The sequence below is a fragment of the Rosa rugosa genome, chromosome 5 (assembly GCF_958449725.1).
Source record: "Rosa rugosa chromosome 5, drRosRugo1.1, whole genome shotgun sequence".
Lineage (NCBI taxonomy): Eukaryota > Viridiplantae > Streptophyta > Magnoliopsida > Rosales > Rosaceae > Rosa > Rosa rugosa.
The window spans coordinates 26,679,269-26,696,675 of record NC_084824.1 but is presented as its reverse complement, the minus strand read 5'-3'; the positions used below and the strand labels follow the sequence as shown (position 1 = coordinate 26,696,675).

Below are 17,407 nucleotides of genomic sequence, written 5' to 3'. Positions count from 1 at the left end.
ATTACCATACTAAGTACTCATTAATTGTATCCTAGTCGATAGCTTCATCTTGGATAAGAGGTATCAAAAGTTATCAATGGAAAAGGGAATTAAGTTAGTATGAAACTAAAAGAAAAGACCAATTAAACCTGAGAAAGAAAAAGAATAAAGTGAGAGCTCACTAAAGTTCCTTCGGGGACTAAAGCAAGCAATTTCGTCTTGCACTGGTCCAAAAGCGAGAGGCCAAAATTAATATTTAAGCTCACTGATTGTAAATAAAAGCAAATTGAACAGCATAAAAGCAACAGGTTCTGTATTCTTGCCTTCTTTATTTTCCCAGCTGTCGATGTCTCTTGATCTCTTCAGTCATATGCTGTTAATATACTTTACTTGCGTATATCTCTCCATCTAATCTATCAGCTCACTATAAGAAATAGCAAGTGCAGCCTCCATAACCAGAGGTCCACAGCTATGGTATCGACGTAATACATGCATTTCAGTTTCTTAGATCGACCATAGAACCATTTTCCGAAAATTTGTTTCTTGAATAAGGTACGCATTTCTGGCTTAAATTACTCTATCTTTTTGCTCTGTAAATTCTTCAATTTAACTAGAATATTGCCATGGTGCGACGTGTTTCGACTTACCAATATGTAGCTTAATTAATCTCCCGTTAATATATTTTAGTCATGCATCTTAATTTGCTGGAATATCGAAACATATGCAAGCTTTAATCTAGATTGTCCTTGTACATATGCATACATCATTCCATAAGTTTCGATTAATTAAACAAAATCTTAACCTTGTCCGGGTGTCGTAGCTAGCTTCGGTTGATATCGTTGCCAAATATAAGATCTTCTAGTCTCTCCAGTCTCCTTATGCTATATCTCAACTAGCCTCATACCTGTGCGATGCACATGTTATTGTTGAAAGGAGGTGATGGTGGAAGTTTTTTGCTGATCACCCACTTTCTTAATTTTACGTTCTTTGTGTTTTTTTAGTTTACCATGATAATTATGTTAGATAATTTCTTTATATTGTAGGAAAAAGAGAAGAGAGAAAGTAGATGTATATCCCATTGATAATATAGGCCTCCATTTATAGAATTACAAGCACAATATAATTTTTTTTTTTTTTGAAGAAAATTGAATTGTATTAACTAAGGACGATGATTACAATCATATATGAGTGCATCCAGTATGATTTCTGGAGCATGAGTGAACCACTTAGTGTTTACATTTTAGATTCAAAAGCAAAGCTAGCTAATCTATGAGCCACCATATTTGTTGATCTGCAAGCATGCTGATTGGCAGTCAATGGAAGCAAAGATAAGCAACTTGAATGTCATCAATTAAGTTCCCATACTCTGAAACGTTAGGATCAGGAGAAGTAACATCGATCTTGTATTGCCATCAGACAATCACGTTCCAAAATGGAATTGCCAACCCACATAGCTTTAAGTAAATCCAAGCCAGCACGGATTGCATAAAGCTCAACCTGCTTAGCAGAGGTAACATGTTGAACTCTTCTTGCAAAACTAGCAACAAAATGAAACTCAGAAAACCCCCTATTCGTCCAATAGAACTAGAAGGAAGATAGGCTCCATCAACATAAGCTTCAATTGATCATACTTAGGTGGAGACCAAGCACGTTTCGCAGCTTGTATCTTCTGTTTGTGTGTGTAACCCGGCCCCTAGCTGTTTGAAATTCCTCATACCAAGCCATAGAGCTGATAAGGATGGCTTAGACTTATCATTTCTGACCAAAGCATCTCATTATGGTTGCGCCAAAGAGCCCAAACAACCATAAGTAACCTTTCAAAAATGGGAGCCTTCATATTTATAGTATAATCTCTTTGAGTACAAAGAATCCTATTCTAATAAAGACTAGGATATCTAGAATAATCTACCCCTATTACAATTAGGATAAGGAAATCTGTTTGGGCTAGACCAAAGTCTTAAAAATCGATAATTTCGGCAATATTTTGTTTTTTAAGCCTCCCGATATTATCGTGATATACCAAGAAATTTTCATTGAAAATTCCTGAAATTTCGAGAAAAGTCTGATATTATCGCGAAATTCACAATATTTACCTTTTGTCTCATGGCATAACAGCCCAATTTGGGCCCCCCACCTGATTTCAAATCTGAAACAAAAAGCCAATCACGCTTACAACTTACCTAGTGTCAAGGTTTTAAGTTTCTCCGAAACTGCCGAAATTTCCGTAAATTTGAAGTACCGAAACGAAATTCACCTGCTATATCATTTCCGTCAGAAGTTTCCCGAAATTTACCGAAATTTTCCGTACATTTCCGCGAAATTCTAAATTTCCGAAATATCTACACACAGAAAATATATTTAAAAATTCAAACCGAAATTTTGTCCGAAATTTCTCTGAAATTTCTGTTAAATTCGTATTTCACAGTTTTCGACTTTTCGCTGACAAAATATGAAATTTTAATTTTTAATTTTTTTTTTTCAATCCTCCTTCATAACACAGAAGCTCTCTTTCTATCATCCACCATATAATTAATTAATTATTAATTAACAAGGTATGTTGAAGGCTTTACTGTTCTTTTTACTAGTATTTTCTTAGTGCGTGGGAGGATGGAGGAAATATCTTGGTTTCTATGGCTATTTGACCACCATGACCATAATTACGTCCCCCCCCCCGTTGTATTTTTCTAATTATTAGTGAAAAAGGCGTGATGGCCAAGCCTCCCACTGGGTTCCAGCCATAAAAAAAAAAGTAAATCACATTCACATTATCAATATACAGAACATTTATAATTACATATAGAATTATAGATAGTGTTTAGCAACTTACTATAGTTTTAGTTAATTACTCGTCGTCTCGTCCATATTAAATATCACAATTCTATTATTTATGTATAATTTTAGAGAGTTTACATTGTAAATAGGTTTATTATAGGTTAGTTTAGTCTATGTAAAAGTTTCATTCAAAAATATCATTTTATACATGCAATTCATGTGATTTCTTTATTTTTAACCGAAATTTCCACCGAAATCGAAACTTTCTCCGAAATTTCCTTAAATTTGAAGTACCGAAATCGAAACCGAAACCGAAATTTGAAACCTTGCCTAGTGTCGAACCTTGGTTGTTGAGGAAAACTGCAAAAAGCTCAATCACTACGGCAAATATATATATATATATATATATATATATATATATATATATATATATATATATATAGAGGGCTTCCACTAAGGGATCCCTTTTTTTGGTCTTTTATAGGGATAGGCATTAGACCAACTTTTAGATCATATTTTCACATCTTAACCGTTCAGTTTTTAGGTCCTAATGTATAGATCACTTCTGCAAATTTTCAGCCAAATTGGTGATCGTTAAGGCATCCAAAACTGCAATTTACATGAACGGGCCGAATCTGTCGAACCGGAACCGTTCGTGTTTATAATGGTAAATTGTAGTTTTGGATGCCTTAATGATCATCAAATTGGCTGAAAATTTGCAGAAGTGATCTGTACATTAGGACCTAAAAACTGAACGGTTAAGATGTGAAAATATGATCGAAACGTTGGTCTAATGCCTATCCCTATAAAAGACCAAAAAAAGGAATCCCTCACTAGAAGGGCCCTGTATATATATATATACAACCTTGCTCATGTGCGGATATCCGCACCTAAGCAAAACGTACGGATTTCCCATTTTTACCCACTTTCCGATCATATTTTCACATCTTAACCGTTCATTTTTTAGATCCTAATGTATAGATCATCTCTACAAAATTTCAGCCAATTTGATGATCGTTAAGGCATCCAAAACTGCAATTTACACGAACGAACCGAATCTGTCGAACCGGAACCGTTCGTGTTTATAATGATAAATTGCAGTTTTGGATGCCTTAACGATCATCAAATTGGCTGAAAATTTGCAGAAGTGATCTATACAATAGGATCTAAAAACTGAACGGTTAAGATGTGAAAATATGATCGGAAAGTAGGGAAAAACTGGAAATCCGCACCTTTTGCTTAGGTGCGGATATCTGCAGCCATGAAGGGCTGATATATATATACATATATATATATATATTCTTTTTTTGAGAATTTATTCTTTTTTTTTTTTATGAATCTCAAAACAACGTACAAAATATAAAATTTAACAACCATTCTTAATTTAAACCTTTCAAAAATTTTATATCTATAAATAGAATAGAAAATTATTTTCATTAAACATTTAAACTCATGACACCATCTTTCGCAACTTCATTTTTCGCTCCTACATTTTTAATATAAAATTAGATATGTTAATATTTAATATTGATTCTACTACAAATGGGAGACTTATGCCACTAGACCAAATGGTGCTGGGCAGTAAACTCCTATGTTATAGAGACTTTATTTAGACAATAATTATCTATAATATTAAGTATTATTAAATCATATTTCAAGAATTGTTAGTGACTCAATATACTAGTATTCACCTTAAATTATTATAACTCATTATGTCATAATGTTGGTTCAACATTTTAATTTGAAATATAGTAGATAATTGATGAAATAAACATCTCTTAAAGTTTCATTTCAAAATTCCACGTTTTTTTTTTCTAAATTTCCATCATTTTTCTTGAATATTTACCAATACCAATATTTCCATCGAAATTTTCATTTTTCGGACCATCCATATTTCCTCAATATTTGATATTTTGGTCATTGGGCTAGACACACTAATTATGAATTTCCTTCAACACTTCATGTTTAAAGGGTATTTAGGGCATTTCAACATTTGGTGAAGCTTTTGACACCAAAAATTTAACTTCTAGTTATAGTAGTATCCCATGTTTTGTGTATCGATTGCGAGCCTAGAGACTTTATATTAATATTATGGTCATATGTCTTAAAAGTCTTAACCTATAGAATATATAATAAGACACGACTTACGACCAAATAACTTTAATAGCATATCTTTAGGATTACATTATTCCTTTATTCATTAGATATCCTTGCTACATATTATATCCAATGTTCTAAAACTCGGCCCCCTAGGCCACCTAGGTGGCCCCTAGGCGCTGGGCAGTGGGTTTCCGCCTCGAGTAATGGCAAATCAGTGGGATGGGCAGAGTGGGTTTTGGGCGGGCAACTAGGCGGCCTAGGCAGTTTCTCAGCTCGACGGCGGCGACTCGGTGGAATCCGAATTGAAGGTTCAAAGGTGGAATTGCTGGAAACCTGGCTTAGCCGCCGAAGATGTTCTTAAAGTCTTGGGCTTTCGGGGCTCCGAAGATCAAGTCTTGATCTCTTGAGAAGGGCCTGCTAAAGGAATTAGAGATGAGAGTTGATGTGGAGATTATTGGCGACGGGAGGCGCTCTGCTTCGTACTTGATGGGGTAGTCATCGAAGATCTGCATCCATGCCTCTCTGAAGGACAAGTCGCCCTTGTGCTAATTTACAAAGCCATGGCTAGAATTGAATTCAATAGAATTGAAAATTTTTCATGAGATGATTTTGGGGACCTGAAGAGAGAAGAAGATAGGAAAGCAGAGACCCAAAGCTGCTGGTTTGCGACTCAGTGAGTTGGAGTCCTCAAACGACCACGTTATTCTTGCCATGTTAATTAATGTGAAAGGTAAAACACGTGCTTACACATTGAGGATGAATAAGAAAATTTTATGTGATCTTAAAAAATAAATAAATGGAAACAACTTTAAGTCTTTATAAGTTTATATATTCTTATATAATTTATGTAATTATATGCTACAAAAATATAATAAAAATTATAAAAATAAAAGCCGCCTAGGTGCTGTCTAAGCGTTCGCCTAGGCGTTTGAGCGTTAGTCCCTTGACCACCGCTCGACTAGTGCCTAGCGATTTTTCGAACTTTGATTATATCACATAAATAATATATCGTAACCGGACAATTATTATTAGGACTAAATTCTGCTTACTCCATGTACTTTTGGAGTTTTTTTAATTCAGTTCCTCGCCTTCTAATTTCATCAAAATATTCCATGCACTCTCAATTCTAACCTAATAGGTCCATTCCGTTAAGTCTCCGTTCCAATGTTCCGTTAAGTCGCTAATGCGGCAAACCCTTCAACGCCAACTCAGCTCGATGTATGCCACATCAATGATATAATGTCCAATATAACTCTGGCTTCATTTTCCCCATTTTCATCAAATGAAGTTAAAATGCCCCCAAAACTTCATCATATTTTTCCTCCAAATCAACCCTCAAATACCACAAACTGCAATTTTTTTTTTAAATGCCATGTGTCATGTCATGATACGTTTAAAAAAGATTCACTTGATGTGTATAACAAAAAACCATAATTTGAATCATCCATAATATCAAGCATAAATTCAAGTAAAAGATTAAATTTATACATTCACAACCATTCACCTACATTCATAATAATCCCAAAGATACATAGTATTTGCAGCATTTGCAAGCCAATTAACAGAGCTAGAAATTACCAAAAAATAAAAATTAGAGCATTAATTACATCCTCATTAATTGTTCAAGTACTAATAATATATTGTTTGCATTTAAGGTAGCTCTAGCTTTCAAAAAAAAAGGTAGCTCTAATCATCTTATCATAAGATTAGAGCTAGCAGCCAAGTGACACAGCACAAGGTTGCACAAAAAAGGATGTCTAAAATGTTTTGTTGTGTTGGCTAATGTGAGTTTCCATTTGCACGGCGATTTTCTATCTCCTTTACCTGAGTTTTGTCTTGATAGGACCGGCCCCGGATTTCACCCCAAAATCCGAAGTAGTCTTGCGGGGCCCACCTTGGGAGAAATTCTGCTGAAAATTCAGTAGAACTTCCCCTAAAAGTGGACTACCCAATCCTGCAAAGGCAACTAAATACTTCTAGTCATACAAATCAATTCTCAACCCCTGGACCCTACTTGCTCTTCATAACCTTAACCACCCACCCACTCAAACACAACAGTGGTCACAGTCTCTCAGATCTCCATCAAACATAAACATAATATACCCTAACACGCAACCAATATACATAATATAATTCTCATCAGGCCATGACATTTGTCGATCCAGATAGTTCAAAATATACTCAAATATACATCTGTAACATACATGTCTCAGATCAAGAATCATCACAGCCACCAGTTCATCCCCTCTCTCCTGGTGTTATAACAACAGCCATGACCACTAGTACATCCTCTCTCTCTTGGTGTCACAATATTGATGGCCACCAGTACATACCCTCTCTTCTGGTGCCACATTAACAATCTCATCCAGTAGTTCATCCCCTCTCTCTGGTGTCACTTATCGAGATCACTAGTCCATTCCCTCTCTCCTAGTGTCTCCAACAACATAACACATATAATCAACGATATCAATTTCACAAACATAATTATCTCAATCAACGATCATTACATCCACGATTTAATAGTAATCCGAAAATCCATAATTCACAACCAAATTTTCAGTCTAACCCATTTATCCCAAATCACATTCATAACAATATATTACCAGCAATGACCATTACATCCAAAAATCATAAAAACAGTAAACCTAAGACACATAATTCGCTACTAGCATAAAAACTGAAATATTCAACGAAATTTATAAATTAAATAAGTAAATAAATAATACACCAATCAAATATGAATAGCATACTGTAATCGACATTTAAATCCAACACTCTCAATGAATTTTGATAATAGTGAATTAAATTTCGAATTCTGACGAAACCCTAATTTAATAATTCATCAAAATTCCCAAAAATCTGAAATCACATCAGATTCGGCTCAGACTTCCAAAATCTCATCGACTTGCTAATTCTAACAATCGAATGAAAATTCATGATGATCCAACGGTCGGATTATCATAAATTCATACACGAATTTTTGAAACTTCGGAAGTTCCTATCGAACCTCAAGTTCGACGAATTCCTACCAAATTTCATCCACACACTCGTATCATCATCCTCTATGTAATGGGGTAAAACAGAAGTCCAGAAGTGACGGCAAGCGCCCTCACACTTAGTCACTAGCAGCAGTGCGTGGGCCCCACGCGCCTCCACTTCGACCACCAAATTGGATGACACCACCTATGTCAAAATCTTCCTCTCAACAAGCCCAACCATTCTTAAAATTACAACAAATTCAGAAACACAACCAGTTGGCCGAAATTTACCTCAAAACGGCGATGAAAACCCTAGAATTCCCAAATATTCAATTCTTCCTCTACGTTGTGAATTGGTGTAAGAAACTTGTATGGTTAGGAAGAGGAAATTGGCAGCTCCAAAACTTGACCGGTGGCACGGCCGGAAGTGGCCCGAAAATGGAGAACTGGCCGGAGAAAGAAAACAGGTCGGCCTTGGATTTTCCAAGCTTCGATTCGTCGTAACAAGCTTGATTTGAAGTAAACCACAGCTGGAAAGTGAAAGAGGAGGAGGAGGCACCCCAGATGGCGCTGGTGTGGTGTCCTAGAATGGTCGGACGACGGCGGAACCTGGGGGTTTCCGTTTCGGGTCGGGTCGACCCCGAAACTGGGTTCCTTTCTTTCTCCGAGTATATGGCTCGAGAAAAAGAGGGGTTCCCCCCAACAATTAGGGCACCCCAATCTATATAGGCTGGCTGGAAATGTACATTTTACCCTTGAAACTTTGACGAATTCTTCAAGTTACAGACCATATCTTACTCATACGAATTTCAATTTTAGCGTGCCATGTGTCCATGAACTCGGTTTGATGTTCTCTTCAACTTCCATGAAGAAAATTTTCCCAAATAACGAAAAAAACAAAAAGTCAACTTTTTGGTGCCCCTAAAAGTACCGAAACAAAGTTAAAATGAAAGTAATTTTCGTTTACGTTCCGAATGACTGGTAAACGAGTAAGTTGAGGTACGACACGTAACATGTCTGATCCTTTGAGAGGAACTTTAGGGTTTAGGTTTAGGGGTAGACAAGAGAGTGTAATGTTACCCTTTGATACTCAGCCATTTCTTTGACTGTCTGCCTCAACCCATTCTTGATCATGGGTGGTTTTTTTCCCTTTCTTAGACTGTAGCAATGACAACAGTAAATGTACGTTCATCACTACCAAAAAGATTGCATTAATAACTAATTACAAGCAACATGTTACAACTTACCTTGTTTTTAGAACTTTGTCCTTCTTCACTGTTAAGCTTCCTCTTCTTATTAATAGTAGCAGTCTTCTTTTTCTTTGATGGAAAATGCCTTTGACAAGTTGTCATGTTGTGACCTACTTAGCCACAATTGCCACACTTCAGATTTTTGTACCTTTCCAAGTTTAGCTCCACTATTTTGAACATTTTTGAAGCAACCTTAATTCTTTTTGTTCTTGACCTACCAAGCTACCTTGAATATTGTGGAGGAAAGATTGGTGGATCTTCACTTTTTGATCACACGTCTATGCCATTAACATGCATTATGAGGTTAGTGTGTAGATACTCATATCTTCAGATAGCTACATAATTATTTGGGTCATGCCTCCTTAGGAATATGGCAGAAATAGCATGCTTCCATGAGATTCCAGTCAAGTCTCACCTCCTGCAATTGCATGTCCTTAAACCAAGGTCCTCAACATTTTTGAATCTCTCAATTGAATGTTGGAATACAGTCCATAGCAATCTTCACCTTATTCTTCTCTAGATCATTCCTTGCCTTGGGGCAAGTATTCCCATGGAAAGCATCCATTTTGTCCCTTCTCATCTGAATCTTCTTCATTAGCTTCATTCTTATCTCTTCAAACATAGTTACAAGTGGCTTACCCCTAGCCTCCAAAATGAGGCCATTGAAACTCTCACACAAGTTGTTTATGAGAATGTCACAGTTCACATTGGTGTTGAAATATGCTTTGGACAAAAGTTTGGCAAGCCTCTCTAGCTCTGCAAATGAAAAACTATATCATACATTAAAAATAGAACATTTAACAATCAATATATAGTGAAGATAAAACCAATGTAGGTTTTATATCACCTATTTTGTGTAGGAATAGCTTTTATAAGTTTTTTTTTAAGATGTTTTTAGTTCTCATCTATACCACAATTACGTGCTGGTAGGTGAGGCTAGATGCCGATTTTTTCTTATTTTTTGATGCATATGGCCTGCTTTGATACCACATTTAAGCTTTAATCTAGATTGTCCTTATACATATACATACATTGAAACACATCATTTCATAGGTTTTCATTAATTAAATAAAACACTAATCCTATCCTGATGTCATTGCTTCAGTTGATTTCATTGACGAATACAAGGTCTTCGAGTCTGTCTAGTCTCCTTATTCTATATCTTAATAGGGCAGAATATTTTGCGAATCAATTTTGAGTCTAGGGACCCTGTATTTAAATTAGTCATATGTCTTAAAAGTCCTAACCTATCGAGGATACAATAAGACATTACTTTACAACCAAATACCATATCTTTTGGATTTACAATAATCCTTTATTTGTTATGTATCCTTGCTATATATTATATCACATAAATAATACATTGTAACCGAATAATCATTATTATATTCTCAACTATTTAATATTTAATTATTGACTTAATATCATTATAATTATGATATGTCCTGTAAATATATCTTACAAACTATTTTACTTAAAAAATGTCTGTTTAATTACAAGTATAATTTATAATTCTTGTGCATGCATCTATATTGAACTAGTTATCAGCTACGGACAAAAAGAGTGAAATCAGAAATGGAGCAGCTTCAGCATTTCAGTCATGAGCATCCATTGTTGTTCAAGGGAGAAGCCCCGCTAAAAAAAATTGAAGCATCAAGTAATCCACTAGTTTTATGCTCTGCATGTGACGATGCAGTGCTTGGTCCTAACTACAGCTGTGACCAATGTTCCAATCATGAGTTTATTCTCCACCAGTCATGTGCACAGCTACCTAGAGAGATCCTCCAGCACCCGATGCACAGTAATCATCCACTTCTTCTTATCACAAGCAAATCGAGAAGCTACCGTCGATATGCTTGTGATGTTTGTCGCAAACTCTTCGAGGGCTTCTCTTACACATGTTCTGAATGTCGCTTCGACATTGACATCAAATGTGCCTCCAATTTCAAAAACATGGGGTGTATACTACATTTCAGTCACAAGCATATATTGACCTTGAGTGATAATCCATCTGGAGGTGGTCTACCAGTATATTGTATTGGGTGCCTAGAGCAAGTGCTTGGTCCTAGCTACATTTGCAAAAGGAATTCGTTGAGGGAGAAAAGTTGCTCCATTGTTCTACATAAGTCTTGCGCAGAGCTACCTCTTGAAATCCAACACCCAATGCATCGCCAACACCCGCTTATGCTTAATCTAAGTGGAGCACGAGAATGCCATTGTGATGCTTGTGACCAAGATTGCAGCAGCAGATTTACTTACAATTGTTTCCAATGTGACTTCAACCTTCACCTTAAATGTGCTTCTGATTGGAAAGACTTTCAACATTTCAGCCACGAGCATCCATTATTGTTTAACAAACATGAAGCGTCAGGTCAGCTAGCTTTATGCTCTGCATGTGAGGATCTAGTACTTGGTCCTAACTATAGTTGCAACCGATGCTCTAATTTCATTCTCCATAAGTCATGTGCAAAGCTACCCAGAGAGATCCTCCAGCACCCGATGCACAGTAAACACCCACTTCTTCTTCTCACAAGCAAATCAAGAAGCTACAGTCAGTATGCATGTGATGTTTGCCGCAAAAGCTTCAAGAGCTTCTCTTACACATGTTCTGAATGTAGCTTTGATATTGACCTAAAATGTGCTTCCAATTTCAAAAACATGGGCTGTATACTACACTTCAGTCACAAGCACATATTGACCTTGAGTGATAATCCATCTGGAGGTGGTCCACCAGTCTCTTGTATTGGATGCCTAGAGCAAGTTCTTGGACCTGGCTATATTTGCAAAAGGAATTTGTTGAGGGAGGGAAGCTGCTCCATTGTTCTGCATAAGTCGTGTGCAGAGCTACCTCTTGAAATCCAGCACCCGATGCACCACCAACACTCACTTATGCTTAACCTAAATGGAGCACGAGAATGCCACTGTGATGCTTGTGACCAAGATTGCAGCAGCAGATTTACTTACAATTGTTTCCAATGCGACTTTAACCTTCACCTTAAATGTGCTTCTGATTGGAAAGACTTTCAACATTTCAGCCACGAGCATCCATTATTGTTTAACAAACATGAAGCGTCAGGTCAGCTAGCTTTATGCTCTGCATGTGAGGATCTAGTACTTGGTCCTAACTATAGTTGCAACCGATGCTCTAATTTCATTCTCCATAAGTCATGTGCAAAGCTACCCAGAGAGATCCTCCAGCACCCGATGCACAGTAAACACCCACTTCTTCTTCTCACAAGCAAATCGAGAAGCTACGACTGGTATGTATGTGATATTTGTCGCAAAGACTTCAAGGGCTTCTCTTACACATGTTCTAAATGTCACTTTGACATTGACATCAAATGTGCCTCCAATTTCAGAAGCATCGATTGTATAGTACACTTCAGTCACAAACATATATTGAGCTTAAGTGATAGTCCATCTGGAGGTGGTCCACCAGTCTCTTGTACTGGGTGCCTGGAGCCCGTGCTTGGTCCTAGCTACATTTGTAAAAGGAATTTAAGGGACAAAAGCTGCTCCATTCATCTGCATAAATCGTGTGCAGAGCTACCTCTTGAAATCCAGCACCCAATGCACCGCCAACACTCACTTATTCTCAACCTAAATGGAGCACGAGAATGCCATTGTGATGCCTGTGACCAAGATTGCAGCCGCAGATTCACTTACAGTTGTTTCCAATGTGACTTCAACATTGACCTAAAATGTGCTTCTGAGAAAGGCTTCAAACATTTTAGTCACGAACATCCATTAATGTTCAAGAGGGGCAATAAAGCAAAGGAATATACTGGTCTACTAGTAATTTGCGATGGGTGCCAAGATCCAATACTTGGACCTAGTTACACATGCATCAATACATACCGACGTCGCAAATGTTGCTTCAATCTCCATAAATCATGTGCGGAGTTACCAAGTGAGATCCAACACCCAGTGCACTGTCAACACCCACTTTTTCTCCTCAATTCAATTCAGAATGTCAAAGTCCGTTGCTTGTGTAATGCTTGCAACCAGCCTTGCATATACCGCTACAATTGTTCCATATGTGATTTCAACCTTCACCTTAAATGTGCCTCCAATTGGGAAAACATTATTGGAAATGCCTCTCACGAGCATCAGTTCATTGTGCTACCCATGGAATTGGCTGACCTCCATATCAATTGTCACATTTGTGGTGACTACTGGAATGGCAGCGCCTACTATATCTGTAGCATTTGCCAACTCTTGGTCCATCAGGAATGTGCTTCATTACCACATGACATTAAAATGTCCGGGCACCAACATCGCCTCAAGCTAACCTGGTTTCTTGAAGACATTTACCCCAAGGACCAGCTTTGTGTAGTCTGTCGTACAAGTGTTGAAAAATCTCGCGCTGTTTATTATTGTCACGAATGTAGTGGCTATGTTTCCCACACTACGTGCATGATACTTGAGTATTTTCGGGAAGAAGAAAACCCAAACAGATTCTCTGCTGATGATGATGAGGAGTTCGATGATGATGGGCAAATAGAGCACTTCAGTCATCAACATTTGTTACTCGTTAATGATCATCGTGAGCTGGTTCAAGATGAGAGGACAATTACTTGTGAGGGTTGCATTCGACCCATCAATACCATCACTGAAACCTTTTACAGCTGTACGAACCAAGAACAGTCGTGCCATTTCTTTCTCCACGATATCTGTGCTCGATTACCAGCAAAGATGTTTATCCCACTCCTTCACTCACATGTGTTCACACTCCTTTCTCGTGCTCATTCTTTTGACGGCGTGTTTCAGTGTTTTATGTGTAGTATCTTTAATCAAGGCTTTGTATACAGTTGTCAGGAATGTGCTTCTCCAGCAGGCGACAATCTTTTCTACCTTGACGTTGAGTGCAGTATGTATTGGAGGGACAAGACTCTTAAACATGAGTCTCATGCTCACCAGCTCCTTCTATGTACAGAATGGGAGGACGTCTATTGCAGGGGTTGTGGTTCCAATATATTTTTCTGCTTTAGTTGTAAGAAATGCAACTACCATCTTTGTATTTCGTGTGTCAAATTACCTCTTACTGGTAGGCACCGATACGACGAGCATCCTCTCAAGCTCACCTATGCTAGTGCTGAAGACGAGCTAGGTGAATATTATTGTGAAGTATGTGAAGGGACAAGAAATCCAGCACATTGGTTCTACGAGTGCAAAGACTGTGAGTTTGATTGTCATCCTCATTGCATTCTGGGGAGGTATCCGTATGTTAAGCTAGGGAGCACTTACAAGCATGATGCTCATGCAGCACACCACGTCACTCTTGTTAGTAAGTGGAAGAGCCCCATTCGGCTGGATAAGAGAGACAACATTCTTCCTTGTGAGAAGTGTGGTATACTTTGCAAGGGATTGGTCTTTGAATGCAAAGAGTGCAATATAAATTTTCACCGAGACGGATGTTGCGGGACTATAGATTTGGAAAGTTCTCGAACGTCTCCTCAGATCCAAGAGCTAAGTTAGTACTGTTTCTGAATTTTCAAATTTATTCATTCTGTTGTTGTGCGTTTAATATTGTATGAGATTGGGTTTATCATTTGGAGAAGGTGGATACACCATTCTGCCACTCATTGTTTTCTTTTGGTTGTCCATTTTACTTTGTACACTGAAATTAGTATGAGATTGTTCCTGTTTTAATTTTTCGTTGCAATTTTCAATTACATAATGGAGTTGGGTCCATGCCCATTCATTCCCCTGAGACCAACATTCTTCTTTTAGTGCAAAAATCCAGTTTCAGTTGTTAAAGTACACAGATTTATTTGGTTGATTATCAAAAAGCTAGATAGCAATCTATTCATGTGGCACGGTTCTGACGAAAGAAAGCCAAAGCCCTACTCAGATACACAAGCAGAATGACTATGAAAAATTATGTGATACATTAAATCTTATTACCACTTCCTATAATAGTGGAACATCCAACAGTTATAGATTTAAACTAGCTCGAGAACAGTCCGAACTAGTTTATGAAGAAAAAAGATCTAGAAAAACTTTTTTGCATGCAGTTCTGTGATTTATAATCCATGAATCAAATCGAGTAACAAACTCAGCACCTCAGGTTAAAAACAAACAATCAATTCACCAATCTGCACTAGTGTCCCAACTCGCAAGTTAAAATCGGCATATCTTCTAGATTATCCTACATGCACATTAATTCACATGACTAAAACTGAACAACAGCAGTTCCTTGTGCCAAGTAATTCAGGCAAAGTTCAATGTTACTGACTCTTTTAGTACTACCAGATATAGCTATCTATTAAAATAAATTACAAGATAAGTCGTATTGAGCTCTGTTGGTAGGTAGCTATGTAGAAGAGATAGATTAGTTTCAGATCACGAAGGAAACAAAAAATTGTAAGTTCAAATTTCAAGAGATTCATCCACTAACTTGTAGAGATTCAGGAAGGTCATGTCACAAAACGTTGCTTATTGTTAGTGCAATATTTATTTGATTGGCATTTCCTAAGCGCAATAACTAAGAGTCATGTTTTCATGTACGTAATATCTTTCTACTCTTGGATCCTTAGAAGAATGGAATGCTTCAAGCTTCATGCACAACTCTCATCAATCAAGTATGTCTTGCATACATGCGCATGCTTGTCAATTGGTTAGGACTGAACTTGTCTTTAAATCCTATTGCAGGATGCGAACATCTTTTCAACCCTAATGTACTGATCTGCGAATTTTCAGAAGGTTGTCTCCAAAGCATTCAAACTTTCTTAAATTGGTTTATGGGCTTTTCTAAATGATGATTCTGTTTTAATCCATGCTTTTTAAAAGACGTCATGAAGCCCATGTACATCAGAATCCCTAGCTCGTACTCTCCCATATATATGTTTCTCTTAGGGTTGTTCAGTGCGCGGAATATATCAGAATACTTGGTCGTTGCCTTCTTGAGAGTTTTCTGCCTTTATCTTCAGAAAGCATTGAGCTAAAGTTTCATGTGAGAATTCTTCATAAGCTATATCCCAAACTTTTTCTGTCAAAAAGTTTTTTGGTTTTATGCTTCATGTGTGTTGGTAGTTCATGCATGATTTGTGCATTGAGGTGATTGACAACCGAGGTGAGAGTTGTGCCATCTCAAGATTGACAAAGGAGGACAAGTTTGTTGATTTGAAAGTAGCAAAGAAGAGGAGACACCGCTGCCCACTAGATTGGTTCTAGTAGATGAGTTGTGTAAGATCATTACGTACTTTCCTATTCATATAGTGGATTGTTCACTGGCGTAGTGCCCGCAGTTGTTTATCTCTTTGGAGGGTTTTACTGTGTCAACAAATCTTGTGTTATGTGTGATGATTTTACTTTGGATGGTTTGGCAAATTGAATAAATCATAACATCGTCAGAGATCTACAGTTCCGATTAGGATTCAAGTTATATGTTGCAATCCTCTATTAGAATGACGAGCCTGCACTCCTAAGATTGATTTCTAAAGTTGTTGCCACGTACATTGATCAGTTCCATTAGACATTAGTTGAGAAATACATATATATTCTGTAATTACATTGCCTCTTCAAAATTCACGCGCAATATACATCAAAATTATAACTTTATGGTGATCAATAACAGATCATCACTTACGCTGTGTCTTGCAAGAAGGCATTGGTGTGTGTGGAAGGGCCTAATTGCTCTGGCTTTTTACTTGTGCAGCTTTTGGTAACAGGAGCAGCAGGTTGTTCTGAAGAGTTGAACGAAGCATCAAGAAGCTCCTTATCTTCCACAAATAACTATAAGTATTCAGTCATCAGCACAAAAATCCATTTCATTCTTACTAAAACCATATTTGTATCCCGTTTGGATAATATTCCTGCTCAATGCATTGCTGCAGTGGTCGATCATGCCTGTGCTAAGTTTATCGACAAAAGAAGTAACACATTCTATGTCATCTTTTCCTCCAGCATGACCTGATTTATCAATGAAGTCTTCTAGAAGGAACAGAAGATGAGCTATTGCTCTTGGGAAACCAGAAAACAGAGGAACTCGATCTTATGGCAACCATAATCTTATTGCAATATGAACATTGCAGCATAAATTATAGTTCAACGTTACTAGGAAAATCATGGAGTATTAGATATGGGACTTGAAACATTTGAGAGAAAAAAAAAAAAAAAAAGAGAATTATGGATAGGAAAATGATTTGTGGCCTCAATGAGGCCTAAGATTTGTGGCATCAATCTTAGGTGTCATGCCATATCATCCACATACATCACTTTATTTGTCAAATCATGCTATGTAATTCTTGAGAAAAAGACCATCTTATCCTTCCAAAATCTAATGATTCTAAATTATTTTGGCTTTCTTTCATTTTTTTTTTCTTT

At 37.2% G+C, this 17,407-nt stretch overlaps 1 protein-coding gene across 1 annotated transcript; it reads left to right on the top strand.

The window, feature by feature from the left end:
- Nucleotides 1–12,597: 12,597 nt before the first annotated feature.
- Nucleotides 12,598–14,578, top strand: LOC133711967 (uncharacterized). The gene has a single exon (XM_062138040.1). It carries the CDS (start codon nucleotides 12,650–12,652, stop codon nucleotides 14,555–14,557), a length of 1,908 nt encoding a protein of 635 aa, XP_061994024.1. The 5' UTR covers nucleotides 12,598–12,649; the 3' UTR covers nucleotides 14,558–14,578.
- Nucleotides 14,579–17,407: the final 2,829 nt, after the last annotated feature.

Excerpts from the sequence above, each read along its gene's own strand:
- LOC133711967 (XM_062138040.1), top strand. The coding sequence starts at position 12,650 with ATGCACCGCCAACACTCACTTATTCTCAACCTAAATGGAGCACGAGAA.